At 59.7% G+C, this 18,295-nt stretch overlaps 2 protein-coding genes across 10 annotated transcripts; both read right to left on the reverse strand.

Annotated features, from left to right (window-relative positions):
* Positions 1-661: 661 nt before the first annotated feature.
* Positions 662-5,111, reverse strand: CNPY2 (canopy FGF signaling regulator 2). Of its 2 annotated transcripts, none has more exons than XM_062597439.1 (6): positions 5,001-5,111; positions 4,144-4,269; positions 3,640-3,755; positions 3,267-3,464; positions 2,855-2,951; positions 662-1,529 (listed from the first exon to the last, which is right to left on the reverse strand). In XM_062597439.1, the coding sequence occupies exons 2-6, from the start codon at positions 4,241-4,243 to the stop codon at positions 1,486-1,488; spliced, it is 555 nt and encodes a 184-aa protein (XP_062453423.1). In that variant the 5' UTR covers positions 4,244-4,269; positions 5,001-5,111; the 3' UTR covers positions 662-1,485. The 2 variants fall into 2 exon arrangements, with proteins under 2 accessions (XP_062453423.1, XP_062453422.1); XM_062597438.1 differs by lacking the exon at positions 5,001-5,111 and adding an exon at positions 4,861-4,935.
* Positions 5,112-5,344: 233 nt separating this feature from the next.
* On the reverse strand, positions 5,345-17,990 carry PAN2 (poly(A) specific ribonuclease subunit PAN2). Of its 8 annotated transcripts, none has more exons than XM_062597385.1 (26): positions 17,893-17,990; positions 16,719-17,015; positions 15,964-16,133; positions 15,620-15,740; positions 15,341-15,418; positions 14,914-15,181; positions 14,332-14,674; positions 13,636-13,732; positions 12,859-12,978; positions 12,540-12,659; positions 12,336-12,464; positions 11,963-12,162; positions 11,404-11,546; positions 10,933-11,039; positions 10,310-10,408; positions 9,752-9,828; positions 9,075-9,216; positions 8,635-8,772; positions 7,840-7,899; positions 7,492-7,582; positions 7,256-7,413; positions 6,983-7,126; positions 6,576-6,755; positions 6,145-6,238; positions 5,790-5,953; positions 5,345-5,671 (listed from the first exon to the last, which is right to left on the reverse strand). In XM_062597385.1, exons 2-26 carry the CDS (start codon positions 16,998-17,000, stop codon positions 5,534-5,536), a joined length of 3,663 nt encoding a protein of 1,220 aa, XP_062453369.1. In that variant the 5' UTR covers positions 17,001-17,015; positions 17,893-17,990; the 3' UTR covers positions 5,345-5,533. The 8 variants fall into 8 exon arrangements, with proteins under 8 accessions (XP_062453369.1, XP_062453368.1, XP_062453372.1 ...); XM_062597384.1 differs by having other exon boundaries at positions 16,719-17,019; XM_062597388.1 differs by having other exon boundaries at positions 11,404-11,543; positions 16,719-17,019; positions 17,831-17,914.
* Between the last annotated feature and the right edge of the window lie 305 nt (positions 17,991-18,295).

Consider the following 18,295-nt stretch of genomic DNA (forward strand, 5'->3'; position numbering starts at 1 on the left):
GGACGCCCGGGAGCGTCGCCCCGCCCCCTCCCGTGACGTCACCCGACGGCTGCGCTTGACGTCATACCACTACGTCACCCCCAGAGTCCGCTCGGGACTCGGTACCACCCCGCCCTGCTGCAGGGCCGCCCTGTGATGTCACCCGTGACATCATCCGAGCGGAAGGGCCACACGCGGGGAGGTCGCGGGGATGAGCCGCCGGGCGCCCCGCCGAGGGGGCTGCGGTGCAGGCCCGCCCGTGACGTCACGGGTGACGTCACCGCAAGGTGCCGCGGCGCCGCGGGAGCCGCCGGGGCCCCCCGGCCGCGTGCGCGGCCCCCCGGGCCGGGCCAGGCCGGGGCACGGCCGCGCGGCGCCGCGTGCGGCCCGGGGTCACGGCAGGGCATTGCCCCGGCGGCGCTGGCAGCGGGCGCTGTCACCCGGCCGCCAAGCCGGGGCGGCCCTGGGCCGAGGTGACGTAGGGCGGCCGCGCCATGTGGGCCGAGGCAGCGGGGCAGGGCCGGCACCCCCCGGCCGCCCGGCCCCGGGTTTCACGGACCCCGGGGCGCGCAGCGCTCGCTGCGGCCCGCGGACGCGCCCCCCTCCCCTGCGCCCGGGGGCCAAACCGGAGGCAGCTGCAAGACCCCGCAGCCACAGGACACACACGCAGGAGCAGGACCGGCCCTTTCAACAGGGCCCTGCGGCGCCCGCCCGCCACACGGCCACCGTTTATTGCCCTGCAGCCTGGAAAGAGGCTCTTGGAAAACAGTGAGCAAACCCACCGGGGTAACAGGCTGCTCCGGAGGCCCCAGCACCCTCCCCGCGTCCCCGGCTGCATTTAACCATGCGGCAGCAGCCCTGCCTGCAGCCCCTTGTGTGGCAGCACAGGATGGTCCCTTGCTTGGAGCCTGCCTGGAGACAGGAGAACGGAGCCAATTGCCCAAGCTCATGGAAAAGCAGCAGGAGCAGTGGGGAAACTCGGAGCCCTGGCCCCCAGCAGCCACTGAAACGCTCCTGTCAGGAACACGGCCTCGGGGCAGGGCTCCAGCCTCCCGGAGCTCAGGAGTCCTCCCCGGAGGACACCCCGTTGGAGAGGTGGAGCGGGCGGCAGGAGTCCCGGCTGCTTGTCCCTGCTGCGCTCCCTGCCGACCCTCCTAGCGCCACGGTTACAGTGGACAGACAGTAAAATAAATAGGACAAGAGAGCACCAGACCAGGAGAGGTGTCCGTGCCCAGCTCCAGAGCCGCAGTCTTCCTTGGGGCACGTCTGTCCATCTCCTGCGGGAGGGAACAGGGAAGCGGGCACAGACAAGGTGTACAAAAGAGGTAGGGGACGTGCTTCCTCCCCGATGGCTACGAGCATCAGCTACGGACGAAGCTCACGTCGGGCTGTCCACCCTGGTGACGGCTCATGTCTCCAGGCAGGTTGCTCAGGTGCTGCTGGCAGCAGGGGGACGGTCAGGGAGGTTTTGGTCCAGTTGGTCCAAGGCGGCGAGGGGCGTCCGCGTCACAGCTCGTCGTGAGGGATGTGGAGCGCGTGGTCGCACAGGTCTGCAGCGACAAAAGCCAGGCGCCCTCAGGAGCGGCCCCAGCAGCGCCCAGCTCACAGCCCCAGCCCAGGAGAGAGATGCCAGTCCCGGCTCATGGGCTGCGTGCTAGGGTGTGCGGGGAGGGCCGGGGTTTATCCAGCCCCCAGGACTAAGTCGCGTTGGGGGAGCCTGTCCCTGGCCACGGCCCTGCAGCAGCAGCACTGCCAGCACCTGACAGCAGCCCAGGGGCAAGGGAAAGTCACGTGCAGAGCGGCTGCACTGGGCAGGGCCAGGGAGCAGCCGGCACAGCCGTGACCCGGGTGAGGGGACATCCGCATCCCCCCCTTGCTTTGTTCTGTGGTTAATGAGAAACGTGGCTGTTTGGACAGAGCTGTCGGCCCAGCTTTTCACCTGGAACCACCAGCCGGAGCAGCAAGATGGACCTGCTCTCGCTTCGAGGTAGGCAGGCACTAGCACATGGGGAGGCTGAGCTGGAAACAGCTGCTGGTGGCACGTAAACGTGGTGCCCCCAGAACGGGGCCCTCCTCGGGCAGGAGAGTTTTGCCCTCCGCTGCTGTGGAGGTACAGGAAGGACCTGCCCAGCCCTACAGGCTCGGCGCAGGTAACGAACGCAGACCACGTTCATTAATGGGAAAGCACAAAGGTCGCAGTGTGCCCTGAACCCTCTGTTTGCCAGCTAGAAATAGCTCTATGAGAAGGGAAATGCCCCGTGGGAAGCACCCAGCAACTGGCTGCGAAAGGAGCCCTGAGCCCGAGCAGCCAATGGAGCCGCAGGCACGGGGGCCTGTGGGGCAGCTGCCATCCTGGCTCCATCCCAGAGCACGTGGGCCTGGCTGGAGCTGAGCATCCAAAAAAACCTGCAGGCAGATCGAAGAGGCATCATATCCAAGCTCCGGCAGACGGCCGGGGCCTCACACACATGCACCAGGCTCCTGACCCGGTGACAGGGCTGCTCTGTGGGTCCAAGGGCTGGATCCCAGCCCTTCCCCACTGGGAGTTCAGTCGGGACCTGCATGCCCAGCTGCTCCTTGCCTGCTCCTGCACCTTTGGGCCACAGGTGGTACTTCCTGACGTGGTTTCCAGAAAATTTCAAAGGTAAGGAGAAAACAGGCCTAGCTGGCAGCAATGGGACCAGAAAGCCCACACTGTGAGCCTCAGGGAAGGGGCAATGCCGTTACCCGCCTCTGCAGCCCAGGGAGGGGGTGCGCAGAGATGACTTCAAGCAGCTAGAAGAATCTCCTATCCTCAGGGCCCTGCTGCCTCACGAGGAGCAAGTGGATGACCCGTGGACAAGCTGCCTCCTCAGGATGCCCCAGTCCGCCTCACCTGTCCGCTTGCTGCAGAGCCGGTCCTTGACGTTCTCAGCCTCGTGGGAGAGGAATTCAATGAGTTCATCCTCGTACTCCTCGGCAATGCTCTCACACTGCAACGGGAGCCCCGTGTCGGTCACCCAGCTGCCTCCACGCCAGTGACAGCATGGGGCCAGGCAAAGCTGACCAGCACCCAGAGGAACCCAGAGCCAGGCCCTGCACCCAGCACCCCCCAAACGTTGCCAGGGAGCAGTCTCCCTCTCTTCTCAGACTCAGGAAGGGTCAGGGGAAGTGACTAGAAGCTGCCAGTAGGACTGTCTGCTTCATCCCGAAAGGGCTGTAGCTGCCAAACCCAGTGGATCTGGTCACTTAAAGCCTCCCCAGAGCCCCCCAACAGACACTGCACAGGATACGCTCCCTGCACACACCGCAAACTTCAGACTAGAAGCCACATCCCCATCGATTTTAACTCCGGAGAGGTCCATCTTGGTCCCATCGTGGGAGATCACGCGGACGTAAGTCTTGCGATGTGTGGATGGATCTACTTTCTCCCCATATTCCTTCATCTTCTCGCACACCCGCTCCAGCAACTCGGTCAGATGTGCCTCAGACCGGGCATAAGGCACCTATAGAACAAGCACAGGATCAGCAGAAGACACTAATCCAACCTCTCCTCAAGTTTTTAAGATGTGGCTACTATTCCGAGTCAGGCCCTGCTCACAGTTATCTCCCTCTTCTCCTGCACCTCAGCCAGAAACCCATCTGGAGCTGGAGGCAGGCCCCAGCTGAGAAACGTCTCACCTCTACAACTGACTGGCTGCCGTCAGGGTTGATCCGAAATGAGCCCATCTGGATGGTTTTCTTGGGGTCGACCTGGGCAATCTCCCACTCCAGCTCATCCACTAATGCCCGACATGCTGAGAAGAATGAAAAAGTTAATGGCTTGGAGCACTAAGGACAATTAACTGAGCTCGAACCTTAACCGATGTAAACCCACAACACTGACAGACCCTGCAGCTGCTCAAATCTGCTGGAGAGAACTGGAATTGCCAAAAGATGCACTCAAGACTGCAGGAGGGCAGGCAGGAGTCAGTGCTCATCAGGGACATCTGATACCATGCTGCAAAGCAGATCATCAAGGAACCGGACAAGCTCTTTCAAGGGCCACATGCGTGGCCCACTGCAGGCTACGCACAGACAAGCAACACCGGTGATGGAGACAAGTAGCATGCACCAAGAGGTTGCAACCACTGCCCCGGGCCCCATGGTCCCCCCAAAGCCGCACAGCTGTCCCCACCATCGCACCTCCGCAATGGAGGTCCTGGCTCCTCCGGGCGCTGGCAGCTGGCAGCAGTGAGGCCAGGGCCGCGGCCAGGCAGAGCACGGGCGAGATCCTGCTCCTCATACTGACGGCACTGGCTGCAGGGCGACCTGCAGACACAGGGGAGGCTCCAGCCACAGCAGCCCCCCAGCCCTGCTAGGGGTGGCTCCCTACATGCAAGTCCCTGCAGCTTCCCTGGGACCTTTGTACAGCCCCATCCCCTGCAGGGCCCCATTCAGACCCTCCCCAGGATCTACAGGGCCCTGTCCATACCTATAATCCCCTACAGGCACCCATCCTCTATAGGGCTTTATCTGCAGCACCCCTGCCAAGTCCCACCCCCTAAATGGCCTGGCCCCTAGCATGCCCCCCGGTCCCTTTGGGCTCCTCGCCTCTACAGGACCATGTCCCTACCTCCAAACCCCTTCACGGCTTTATCCTTGCCCCAGACCCCTACAGGGCCCCATCCCGCGCAGCGGCTGCTCGCGGCCCCCACGAGCCCCTGCCCTGCGCGGCCCTGTCCGTAGCGGTCCCCTCCCCCATAGGGCCGCTCTACAGCAACTTCCCGCCCCACAGGCCCGCGTCCTTGTCCCTGAGCCCCCCCAGACACCCCCCGCCGCAGAGCCCCATCCGCAGCCTTCTCCAGAGCCCCCTCCCCGCCAGCGCCGCAGCCCCGGCCCCCCCGGAGCCCCGGCCCCTACACGGCGCCGTCCGTGCCCCTCGTCCCGTCCGGCCCGCGGCCCCCGCGCCGCGCCGCCCCGCTCTCCCGGCCGCCCCCCCGGCCGCTGCCCCGGGGCCGCCCGCGGCGCTGCCTGCCCCGGCCCGCCCCGGCCCGTCTTGCCGCTCGGCCCGCTGCGAGTGAATGCCGCTGGGGGGGAGACGGCGGCGGGGCCGCAGGCGGCAGCAAGGCCGACGGAGCGCTGCCCTAACCCCGCGGCGGGGCCGCCCCGCGCGCAGGCAGCTCTGCGGGCAGCCCCGGGCGAGCGCCGAGGCCCCCCGCGCCGCGAGGTCCCGGCCCGCGTGGCGCTCGGCCCCGTGCGCGGGAGGGGCCTGCAGTGGCCCCGCCCCCGCCGTGCCCGGGGCGGCCCCAGGCCCCGCCCCCGCCCCTCGTCCCGCGCCATCGCACCGGCGCCGCGGGCTCCGGCCCGCCGCCGCCCCGCCGCCAAGGAGGACGCGGCGCAGGGGTCCGAGGCTGCCTGGCTGCTTTATGACCGCGCCCGGTGCCGGGCCACGCCGCAGGGCTGCCTCGCGCTGGGCCCGGGTAGCGTCCTGCCCCGGTAACGGCCCCGTCGGGCAGGGGCCCCGCGGCGCGGGAGCGGCCCGCGGAAGTTCAGGCAGAGGCTGGGGCAGCCCAGGCCCCGGTGCTGGTTCCAGTTAGGAGTGCATCTCCGTCGCCCTGCGGGGCCGTCGTGCCCCCCGGGGGCTGCGCCAGCAGCGGCAGGGTCCTGGCGCAGGGACGGGCCACCGCCGGCCCCGCTCACAGCGCCAGCACCGGCGGATAAACCGTCGCGTCTGCCGGAGACAAAGCACAGCGTGAGGAGGGAGCAGGCGGACCGGGCCACGGGGCGCGGGGCGGTGCGCCCTGCTGTGCCTTACGCTTGGGGCTGCTCTGGCTGTCCGGCTCCGGCACCTTCCAATCCAGCTTGCGGCCTTTCTCGTAGAGGGCCTTCAGCACCTTGCGGAAGTCGTCGGGCTCGCTGCTGTTCTGGCTCAGCTCCAGGTACTTGCGATAGAGCTGCAACGCCGTGCGCGCGTCCTCAATGCTGTCATGGGTCTCGCCCTGAATCTTCAAGTCTGGGGAGAGCGTCCCGGTCAGGGAGGGCAGGGGCAGGGCTTGGCAAGGTGGTGCAAGGGCTCTTGGGGACCTTACGGAGTCGAGGTGGGGGTCTGCCCCCCACAGTGGGTGTTAATGCCCTCAGTGTGGCCGCAGCCCCAGTCCTGCCCCACTGGCACCTCCCCAGAGGTACAGAGGAATTGGCACTAACCCAGGAAGTACCAGGCGAGGAAGCGCAGGGAAATCATCCTCTTCCTTGGGATGTGGAACAGGTACACGGTGTCAATCACCTGGTCCTTGGGCACCTGGAAAGCAGAGAGTGTCCCGCTGCCAGGGCTCGCTCTGGATACAGCCCTTATCTGAGCACACACACAGTCCTGATGTGGTGGGGCAAGCACCAAGCTGCCAGCACCGCCTGGACTCTGCCTCGGCAGAACTCACACTTTACGCTGGAAAGCAAAGTGCACCTCACCAGGAAACACCACAAAGGCAGGTTGGGACCTGCCTGATTTACCAACACCATTCCGAGATCAGCCCAGGATCCATACCCCCACCCAAGATGCCACAGGTCTCCTCCCTTCCCCCCCCCCCCTCCAAGACAGGCCATGCCCTGGTTTAGGGATGGGGACTTGGTGCTGTCACCATGAGGTTGATGACGCGGAAGTCCTTCTGCAGCCCATGGCCCACAAACTTGACTCCCACATCAATGAGGAAGCGCAGCTTCAGGTAGGTGGATTTGAGAGTGGTGAGGTGCTTGGAGGAGATCTTGGCATCCAGGTCTCCCGGCTTGATCCCTGAGTACTGGGTCAGATAATCCACCACCTGCGGACAACAGGACCCATGGTAATGTACTGGGAAAACTGAGGGGCAGGCACAGGGGTTTGTCCCCTGCTGCTTCCCCTGCCCAACAGCCAGGCCAGGCAGGGGAGAGTGCTGATGTCATTCTCAGTTTCCTGAGGAGCCGCCTCTCCATCAAGTATGAGGCACAGCGGGTCTATGTCCTCCCTGCTGGGCAGGAAGCTGAGCAAGGCCAGGCAGGGGCCCAGTACCTGCTCCTGGGTGGAGATGTAGTCATCAATGAAGGGGACACCCTCGTTAGGGCCCTGCCCACGCACACATGTGATCCTGGCTACTGACATCTGGCTAGGCTTGATAGTGGACTTGGTCCCGTCACTGCGCAGCTCGGCCTCCTCCTGTGACGGAGCGCTCAGTGAATGCCAGCTCTTGGAGGCAGCGTGGCGTCCTGGTGCACCCAGAGGGGCTGCCCTGCTCCCCTAGCACCCGCCTGCAGCATCCTGTGCCCTGCCCCAGGGAGGCCTGACCTCATTCAGCGTGACGAACTCGGCATCCAGCCCCACTAGGTCACCCGCCTGCGGCATCTCGTTCAACATGAGGGGGATGAAGGTGGCATGACACTTGCGCTGCTTGCGAGCCAGCGAGGCCTCAGCCAGCAGTACACTGGCTTCAATTGGGTTCTTGACTGCAGGAAGAGACAAAGGGAGGTCAGCTGGGAGCCGGATTCACTGGCCACGCAGCCCCTTCCACCCCAGACACTCACTGACGAGGTTGTACTTGGAGTTGAGGTTCCTCTGGGCGTAATACAGGATAGCTGGCACCTTCCAGCTCATGTCAAACTGCACCGCCTCACACTGCAGGGGAGAGAGGGACAGTGCAGGGGCCCAAGCCAGGGCTGGGTGCTTCCCTCCAAAGCAAAGACCCCCTCCCTCCACAGGGTCATTGCATCCACAGTCTCACTTTGACATGGCCAGGGCTGGGCCCTACTCAGCCCTATGTGCTGGGAGCTAGCTGCCTTCCCTACCACCCCCTGCCATAGGGGCAGGGCAAGTGACACTGCCCTGGACTGGGAACATAGCCCCTAGCATGGTGCCCACACTGGGGCACTTACCTTATCCACAGGCTCAATGAGGAAGTCGTTGAAGAGGTACCACTGTTGATGTGTGACTCCCTAGGGGGGAAAGGCAGGGATGCTCTGAATTAGCCCTCCCCCCTCCCCCCCCCCAGCCAAATGCAATGACTCCTCTACCCTGTTACCAGTGAAAGAAGGGGTGACGATGCCATGTGGGAACTCCCGCCCTTCCTGGGACACAGTGGGGAAATCCCTGCTGGCCTGAGTTGTGGTGATGTGTAAATGAAGCACTGTGAGGCTGAACAGGCTGTTTCTGCCAAACTCCTACCCGAAACTCCATGGAGATGTAACCGGTAACAGAGACAGGGACACAGCCCTGACACACTGAGCACTCTGGGAATTCCTGCCTTGGGCATCTCCACCAGCTCAGAGGGAACTATCCAGACTGGTCCCCCTTTCCTCTGGAAGGGAGATGAGGTTCCAAACCCTGACCTGGAAGCACAAGGACACACTGGCAACACACTCATGACCCAGGAGGAACTGGTCTGAGGAAGTGTGGGAAGGGCACTTCTTTAGCCCTTTCCTCTCTGTAAGCTGCATGAAAAGCACTTGGCCAGGAAGCCAAGTGCTATCTAGTATATTTAATAAATCACTTAAATTCAACCATTTACTAAGAGACCCAGGAATGGGTCAGGTAAACTACCTGATCCCTGAGTGAGCACTGGGCAGGAATACCCTGGCAAGGCAGGACTCCCTAGGGACAGCACTGCTCCTAAGGAGCCTGCGAGTATGTGGGCTTTGGGCTGTAGTGCGCTAGTCCCACGGGCTTCTCACCTCTTTCCTTTGGTGGTAGGTCTCTCCCACTTTGATATGCCCCACCAGGCTGCCCCCTGTGCGAGAATCCAGGATATGAACGACAGTGGCTATTAGATCGTAGATATACACCGAGTTGGGATCATCGGACGGGCTCAGCTGCAGGAAGGAAGCGGCCCCAGAGGAAACATCTGAGTCCTGTCTGAGAGGAATGCCCAGAGGCAGCTCCCAGGCCTCAGACCCAAACCCCAGAGTCTGGACGTGCAGTTCTGACCACGAGTCTGAAGGTTTCCTGGCTGGCCACGATGGAGACACAGGGCTCACATGAGCTGCCTCAGAGAGGCCTCTCTGGCTCTCTCGCCCACACGCAGCCAGCAAAACGGGGTGCTGAAACAGTTCTGCTTCCACAGTGCCATGTGCATGCAACCACGTGGCCCCTGAGGCATCTCAGCAGTCTTTACCTCATCACTTTCACTCCAGTTGCAGATGTCCAGCTCTTTGTTCTTGGTCAGCCTCATCTTGATGGCGTGGGGGATCCAAATGTTCTTCAGTTCCTCCACGGAAGAATATGAATGCCCCATGTTGGGGTTCCCCAGCTCCTTCCTGCCCGGAGAATCATGGAAGACTGTGTTGGAAGGAATCATAGATAGTTTTCCATGCCAACCTCTCCTGGGCAGGATTCGAACTGCCCAAACAACACACCAGTCAGCCTGTTCTTAGACGCTCTACAGAACAGATGAGGAGAGCCAGAGCTGCACCACTTCTTCCCAGCTGCCAAGAGAAGGGGCTGGGAAAAGGCATCGGCTAGCCTCAGTCAAAGAGGGTAGATACACAGTCCTGGATCTTTTGTCCGTCAGGAAAGGGAAAGGGAATGAGGGCTCAGGGCTCCAAAATGGATCATAATGGTCTCCGAATGGGATGCTGTGCAGAGCACCCTGTTGGCACCCAGAGCGTGTCACAGTCTCGAGACAGCAACAACTGTTCCAGTTTAGAGCTGGGGGTTACACAAGGGGTTACAGAAGGGCAGCTAAAGTCATTATCAGATGATAAACAGCTCCAAGTTCTCCAAGGCCAAGAAGAACAACCCAGAAGATGTCAGTGTCCATCTACATTCGCCACCCCAAGAACGGTTACCTACCATTCTCCAAGAGAGATTTCTTTGCCTCTGGAGATCTCAAAGCCTCCTCTCTTCATCAGGGCTCTCTGAAAGGCATACTGGCAGCAAAACACAAGCATCAGCAGAGAGTGAGAGTCTGTGCTTGTGAACATATAGGTGACAGCCCAAAGCAGCAGTGGGGGAAAGACAGGGACCATAAAAGTCAGTGACAGGGAGAAAGACAGCAAGAGAAACCCAACTCTCCACTAACTCTCTGTCAGGCTCTGTATTTTGGGAAGTGGGCACGGTCTCATTGCTCGTAGGTCCTGGGAAAATGACAGAGTGAGTCTACTGGAGTCCTGTCAGCTTTATCATGGCACGAGATCTTGTCTTTTCCAACTCCAAATGCACAGCTCGTGCTACAAGCATGACCAAATACCAACATGTCCTCTGCAAACCAAGTATGGTGAGGCTTGAGAAGAGAGCAAGAGACTGCTACAGACAAGATCAAAGTGAGAACACCTCTGCAGAGCAGGATACACAGCAAACCCTGTGTGCCTGGGGAAGAAGCCTGCTTCTTCTCCAAAGTGTCTCCCCCACCTCAGCCTGTGTCTTCCAGAAATCTGCCTCCTTGGAGCTGTTCACCTCACAGTTAATGACCAGGACGTCTGGCAGACAGCGAATATTCCGGGTCTGGACCTGCAGAGAGAACAGGAGATGGAAGCAGAGCAACACTAAGAACCCTGTAGAGGCTCCAAATTGGATTTGGCATGTGCTACCCTTTCCAACACCTTTGCCTGTAGAGGTTCCTCCCTACTGGCTGGCTAGGGCTTGTGATAGCTGGGCTATTGTAACAGACACTAGGGCTTGGAGCAGGCTCTTGCCTCTCCAGGACTGCAGGGCTATGTCAGAACAGGTGCACTCAGCTCCTAAGGGAGTTTCCACGTGCTCCTCTACCCCAGGGGGGATTTAGCTGGGATCTGCATGACCTGCAAGCTGTGTTCCAGCACTTGCACAGCCCTGGCAGCCCAGGGAATACCCCGCACCATGCCGGCTCGCAGTTCAGGCTAGGAACCGAATCTCCGGCATCTGCTCAGGTTCCCCACTGACTAATGGAGAAACTGCCCCGCTCAGCCTACAGCACAGGGTGCTCACGCCCTTCTCCCACAGCCCCTCTGCAGCCCGTGATGTGTGATGTATTTGCCTCCTCCTCCCAGGCTCACCGTGGGCTGGTACTTCTCACAGTTCTCACACCAGGCCTGTGTGCTTTGCTCCAAGCAGATGCTTCGCTTTAAAATTTGGGCAAACTCATAATCTTTCACTGGCTTCTCTAAGGGGAGAAACGAGAATAACGTCACCTTTCCACACACAGGTCTTTACCAATTAAACTCAGCCAAACCTCTGGGGTTTTCCTCACAACCTCCAGGGAGAAAGTCAATCCCAAAATATGCCTTCCTGTAGCCAAAAGCTTGGTGGACTAGAAACCCACAACCAGGCCTTGACTGCTGACTCTGCCACAGCCCAGGCCAGACAACTGCAGAAACACCTCACTGCAGGTGTCTCTGTCAACTGGAGAAATGTGGCTCATCCATACAGATAACAACTGCCACTCAGTCCCTCTGCCCCAAGAGAAACACAGCAGTGTTAAACATACCAGACCCTGCCCTGCCTGCCTCCCCAACCCTGCATATTACCAGTGCTCTCAGGGTAGGACAGAGTGAAAAGCAGCGTGGAGGACACACGGACAGTTTCCTTGCCGCAGCGACACATGCTGCAGTTCTCCATTTCACAGCTGAACAGCTGTCCAATAACTGAGTCCCGCGAGGTCCCAAAGCTGCTGCAGAAAGAGAGCACATAGGTTAGCAGGGTCCTGCAGTCCCTGTGGAACAGGGCAGGATGGTAGGGTGGGCTGAGCATTGGGGTTCTGAACATCCCTGGCTGCACATGTGTCCTTGAAGGACAGCACCCGAATTCCAGCAGCTCTTGGGGAACCAACCAATGGGCTGCCAGAGCCAGTGCCTCTTGTGCAGCCCCTACCCAAGCCAAGTAGAAGGACTACGCCTAGGAAGGACAGAAGATCAGCAGTCTCTCAGCACAGGATTAAAAGTGTGCCATACGGGCAGCCTGCAGCTCAGTGTGTTCCAGTGCAGCCCTTAGGGTAAATGTGGGCAGCAAGGAAGCTATCTCCTGAGGGATGGATGGGGCCTTTGGGAGCCAGATCCCCTCCCTGGTCCAGGTACTCCCTGTACTCACCTGCCACCAGCTCCCCGATAGGCCTGCGGCACCTCCTGTTCCTGGGTTTCCTGGTGCAGCTGAGTGAGGATAAAACGGTTCCAGCTCTGAATCAACCGACCAAGGTTCACCTTCCCTGTGGCCTCGTCCGAGTCAGCAAGGATCAGCCCCAGAGCAGAAGCTTCTGGGATTGTGCGGAAAGCCCGCAAAAAGTTGCTTCCCTGTGGATGGGGCAAGGGCAGCATGTCACAGAGGTCAAATGACAGGAGTTTCCAAAATGTCTGATGCCATCCTCTGAGGCTTGGCCCCACCCTGCCCTTGCTTCACTGAGGAGGAATCTCTCCAACCTGCTCGCCTGCCACCTTCACAACCACCACCTCAGCACACCACCAACCTGGCAGGGGTCTCCTCTAGACAGGTCCAGCATGTGGAACAGCAAGCCTAGCTCACAGCCCAAGCAGAACTCCTTCTGGCACAGGTGATTTTGGACCAGGCAGCGGACTGGCTCCAAGAAATACAATACCTAGCAGAGATGGAGCAGTCAGGGGATGTACTGGGGGGCTGCAGCAGTCTGGGGCAGGCCTAGAATGTCTCCCACCTGGATCATGCAGTTGCAGTAGGCGTTGGGGATATGGGGCTCCAGGCCTGCGAACAGAGTCTTGTTGTAATGTTTGAAGTCGAAATCTTCCAGCCCCAACTTGGAGTATTTGATTGTGACCTGCACAGAAACACAGTGTGTCAAACAGAAATGCCTTCTCATACCTGCAAAACATATAGGTGCTCCTCACAGAGACATGAGCAGAAGCTTGGGCCCACATGGGTCCTGTAAGATTCCTGCCCCAGTTAAGCCCAGGTTGTGGACTCACAGACAGCCTCCTTTCCTCCCTATGTCCCAGAGAAACCCTGGGGAAGGCTACCTTCCTGTACTTCTTGGCCACCATGTAGAGGTGTGGCTCCTCTTCTCGTCCAATCGGGGACTCGGGGACTTGGCTGAAGCTGTCAAACTCGTTGTCCAGCTCTTTTAACCGATAGGGGATCTGCAAGGGGGGGAAAGAAGGGAAGAAGAGCTGAACCTTGATCCAGAGTCAACATGAAGCAAGTACTGAAAAACACAACTCCTGGGCTTTCCTGTCTTCTCAAATGAGCAAAGGAATAAACCAGAAAGGAGCGGGGCCCTCCCTTAACCTGCATGAAGCCTCCACACCTTCCTTCTTACAAGGGACTTATCATTGTGGGAAACTACAGCAGCACTGCGGGCAAGGAGAAAACACACCAGTGTTTTCCCAAGGGTGAGGGACGTGCCATAAATCTCTGAACTGGACTACTAGGACCTTTTCCTAGCAGAGAGCTAGGAACTTTGCTCAATATCAATAGAGCTTTGCTCCTAGCTTGAGAGAGGCACTCCAATGCTTCCCAAAGGCTGGTTCACCCAGTGACTCTGCTGAAGAAAAGCAGTTAAGTCCACTGCCTCTTGCAATATCCCATGCCAGTGAGCTTCACCTCCTACCCCTGTTCGGAGCCCTGCAGAAAGCTTCGAACTCATTCAGCACATAGCAAGAGTTTCATCCGTCCGTAAACTGCAGCCACGAAGGTGCGAGCCCCAGAGGCAGCGTGACACTCTGCTACTGACAGAGATACACTACACCCTGCAGACTCAACCTCAAGATGCTCAACATCCTCTTGAGAGCAGATACCTGGTTGCGCAGCTTGGTCCGTGGGTTTGGGGCATAGCCGATGAACCCCACTTTCTTCATAGTGCGCAAAATCTCAGGATCTACTGGAGGGGCACGCCTACAAAACACACCACAACTTGGAGGCTGCTCTGTTTGGCAGCATTATGTAACCAAAGGCCTTGCTGCACAGATACATGCTGGATTTGCTCAGGGACCCACCAGCGGGACAGCGGGGTTGCTCCCATTCAGTCATTCCACCCAGGACCTCAGTATTCCCTTTCTCTTATAACACAATACCTGGGCTGGGTCAGAATATGGCAGCACTGCTTAGCTCAGGAGTATTTAGGATAGGGCTCAGGCAAAGGAAAAAGAAAACAGTTTTCAGATACACAAAATGTAACCAGTATCTCCCCACCACAAACATGGAGGTTTGGCTATACTGCTGTTTTCAGACCTATCCAGTCACCATATCTTAGCAGTCATGCTACACAACAGGGAACATTTCGCAGGACAAATGACCAGGAAGGGCTATGCCAGCCGCGAGATGTGGGAGCTGCAGCAGTGCCCCAGCTGCTGCTCATCACCAGAGCCTCTCTTCTGCCCCCAACCCTGCATCACCACAGTGCCCAGCTGTACCCAAGAGCCAGAGGAGGAGAGAATCGTTGCTGAGGCCAGCTCTCTCACACTGGCTTTCACAGGAAGAGACTGGCAAATTACCGGGGTGCAGGGGCAGAGTTGGCAGCTGGCCAGTCTGACAGCAGCGTCTCGCTAGTCAGTGGCACAGGGATGAGCGAGAGTGGCACGAGGTCCTGGTTCCAGTCCAAGTGGGGCAGTGTGTCGACAATGCAGGGCAAGGCAAAGTCAGTCTCCCGGGAGTAGGTGTTGAAGGTGACCTCCGGGGAGTCAGCCCAGAGGTGGACGCAACCCTCCGAGTCGCCGAAGGCCAGGGCCTGCTTGCTGGCCGACACGTCGAAGGTCATGATCAGCGGCCCAACTGTGTTCACGTGGAAGATGTCAGCAGGGTTGGCGAGGCCTGTGGGCTCGCAGAACTGGCACTGACCTGTGCGAGAGGGAAGGGCAGAGTGACATGGCACCAGGGAGTACAAAGGCAGGTCAGCAGGAAATACAGTAATCCAAGTGCACCTTTCACAGAGCCATTTGGACTAGCTGAACCAGATTGAAACTATATCCCACTGGATTTGAACATAAGCCTGGAAGGTGCTGAAACTGTCACCAAACTCTCGCTGGAGCACAGCTGGTGCGGAGCCCAGCTGGACTGGGAAATGCAGCTTCACCCACCTGTCTGGGAGATGATGGCCAAGCGGGAGGTGTAGGTGGGGATGAAGCGGAGGAAGAAAGGGTTGATGTGGACCTGCAGTGGGGTGGTGGCTCGCATCATGCGCAGGTCGTACACCTTAAGAAAGCGGTCGCAGGCCAAGCCATTCATCCGGCTGGAAAAGCCACAGGTCACCAGCAGGTTGCCATGGACATCAAAGTCAGACAAGCTGCCCGAGTATGCATCAAATTCGTGCTCCATCTCAAATGTGCGTAGATCCCGCAACGAGACCTAGAAAGGCAAGGCAGGGGATGCTGGGTACCACACAGGCAGCTGCCAGTGGCTTCGGAACCACTGAAGCTCTGAGAGAAGCCAGACATCAACTTCAGGGTATCCCAGAGAGAAGCACAGCATCAGCAAGGCTGCCAGGTAGGCTGGGGCTGGCGTTACCTTCCCTGAGGTGTGTCCACAGAAGAAGAAACGGTTTGACTGCCGCATGATGGTGATGCCAGGTACCTCCACGGTGTACTGGGAAAGATGCAGAACAACAGAGTGAGGGGGGCAGAGCACCAGAATGAGGTACCCTTCCCAACCTGTTCTGTCACATGAAGCCAAGCTTGACCCACTCCTCCCACTAACTCTCTGGAAGTGGAGAGGACTCTCCATTCTGCAGAATGCAGCCCTCAAGCCAGGGAGTAGAGCCGGAAGCAATCCCAAGACTGGCCATACCTTCTGTGTCTCCTGGACAGTGTTGAGGTCTATCTCGATCACGTGGTTCTGCAGTCCGCCAACAAGCAGAGTGCTGGTGTCTGTGAGCAGGAGACTATGCATGTCCTCAGACTCATCCATGCTGCAGGAGATGGGGGAAGGACAGGACACATGCTCCTGTTCAGCTTGGGGATGTGTTTCCAGGAAAGGGGCTGAAAGTCTACCCTCATCCTCCTCCCAGATCTAGCTTTTATATTGCAGGCAAAAGGGCTGGAACCATCTCTACCTATGAGCAATCAGGACGATGAGCTCTTCCCCTGCACAGGGCAAGCATGGCCCACCTGTTGCCAGAGCGAAACACTCACAGGTAGTCAAAGATGATGAGGCCTCCTCGTGACATATACTTCAGGTTAGTTTTGGTCAGGAAAAGGACACCATTCTCCAGGCTCTGGATCTGGCGGATGTCATCACTACTGTTCACTTGGAAGGAGGAATACCGCTCCAGTGTTGGACCGAAGAATGAGGTGGCATGGCCCTAAAATCAGACCCGGACAGGCTTGTCAACATGAAGCAACACTCACCTTGGCTTTACTTGAGTGTGACAAAAATGCCACATGCAGCTGCTCTAGCTTCCAGGCTCCTACTTCTCAAGACAGGTTATCAGCTACCTTACTGCTTCAGCCAGCTTATAGAAGGGGCTTCCTCTGTTACAAACTCCAAAACAGCAATAAGTTGTTCAGACTTTTCCTTTTTAGGTAGATATATATGGACATGAGGAAAGAACAAAAAGCTCTACTAGCCTAAAGGTTCAGGACAGCAAAGCTGCTTGGGAAATACCTAAGGGTCTTTTGTAGCCAAATACATCTAAGTGCTTCCCATGCTTCTAAACAACTAAATATCAATCACCTCCACCCAGACACATTGCACTCAAAAAGCACAACTCCCATTTCTGAGAGCAACTCCAGCTCTGTCCTAGGCAGAACCATCCTCTGTTCAAAGCCAGCTTGCCCCCAGCTGGTCAGAGTGAGCAGGTGTCAGGCTGCAGTATTTGTGCAGACAACGGAGAAGCTAGGCAACGACCCTCCCTTCCCCTTCCCCAAGGCAGCTTGGAGACACCTACCCCATGATTTCCAACCCACAGCATCTCTTCATGCAAGTCGAAATGGGAGACAGAGACAGGCACGCCCACTTCAGAGATGGCAGTGTGCAGCTCGGTGTACATGCCCTCCATGATGTGCACTGACTCCGGCACCGTGATACCCTCTAAAGACACCCCCTCGGGATCCAGCTCAACGTTCTGCAGCAAGCTGGGGTTGAGGTGGGCATCCAGGACAGGGTCCAGTGCAGGGTGGAGTGTGGGAGCATACTCAGCAAGGGAGGGATCAAGACCTTCAAAATTCATGGTGAAAACCAACGTCTCCCTTTAAAACAGAAAAGGAACTAAATATGTCAGTCAGAAACACCAGGGCCCCCCCGATTCTTAGAAATTTATATACAAACACTGTGACTACAACCAATGGAAAAAGCTGTTGGAATCTCCAGTGAGGGTAAGATCTCTCTCTCCCAGCCATGGACAAAGGCAATATTAAACTCACACATGCAGCGGATGTTGTAAAGTCCCTTCCCCAGGACACACTCAGCACTCTGTCATGGCAGTGAACCGCTCGGGGAAGGACCCTGAGGGCAGCTCTGCTCTCATGCTGACGTCAGCCCAGGCGCATCTGCCAGTCGCTGCGTGGGGAGCCCCAGCCCCCCGCTCCTGCTGCCCTGCAACGCTGCCCTCCCCATGCAGATCCCTTCCCACAGGCCCGGCCCCAAGTGGCAGAGGTACTGAGGCAGGTCCACACCCAGCATCTCCTTATCTCTGCAGGCCTCGGGCCGACACCGAATCGCACAACAGCATCTGCTCAGGCAGAGGCCAGATCCTGCGCGGGCTCGGGCGGCTCCAGCTCGGCCAGGCACGAACAGCGCCAAGGGCAGGGCCCGCCGCTCCCGGGCCGGCCGCGGCTGGCCCCGCCGCACGGCACCGGGGGCCGCGCGGCCCCGCCGAGGCTGCCGGCCCCGCTCGAGGAGGACGAGCCGCCCCGGGCCCTTCGCGGCGCCGCAGCTGCCGCGCCGGAGCGCGTTACCCAGAGCCCTCCGCGCCCGCCCCGCTGCCGCCGCCGCGGCCGTTACCCACAACCCCCCGCGCGCCCCGAGGGGGCCCGCCGCTCGCCACACACAAGCCGTTACCCACAACGCCCCGCGCCCCCGGGGGCCGCAGCGCTCAGCTCGCGCCCCGCTGGGCCCGTTACCGAGCAGCCCCCGGGCGCGGCCCCCCCGGGCCGGGCCGGTGTTCGGGGCTCGTCCCGTTGCGCGGCCGGGCCGGGGCCGGGGCCGGGGCCGCCGCCACCGCCCCTCCCCCCGTCGCTATGGCAACCGCGGCCTCCCGTGCTCCCGCCTGGCGGCCGACCCTTCCTCAGGGCTGGCGGGCCAATGGCAGCGCCGAGGCGGCGGCGCGAGCCAATCAGCGTGGGAGGGAGGCGGGAATAAGCAGAACGAAGGGCGCGGCGGGGAGCGTGCGGGACGGTACGGCGGAGGGGACAAAAAGGGCGAAAGTGGCCGCGCCGGGGCGTGCCGGGGCGGGCGAGGCGCGCGGGGCCGTTCCCGCGAGGGCGGCGCCGCTTCCCCGGGGCGAGCGGCAGCGCCGAGCCCCCG

Source organism: Rhea pennata, chromosome 29, assembly GCF_028389875.1.
Source record: "Rhea pennata isolate bPtePen1 chromosome 29, bPtePen1.pri, whole genome shotgun sequence".
Lineage (NCBI taxonomy): Eukaryota > Metazoa > Chordata > Aves > Rheiformes > Rheidae > Rhea > Rhea pennata.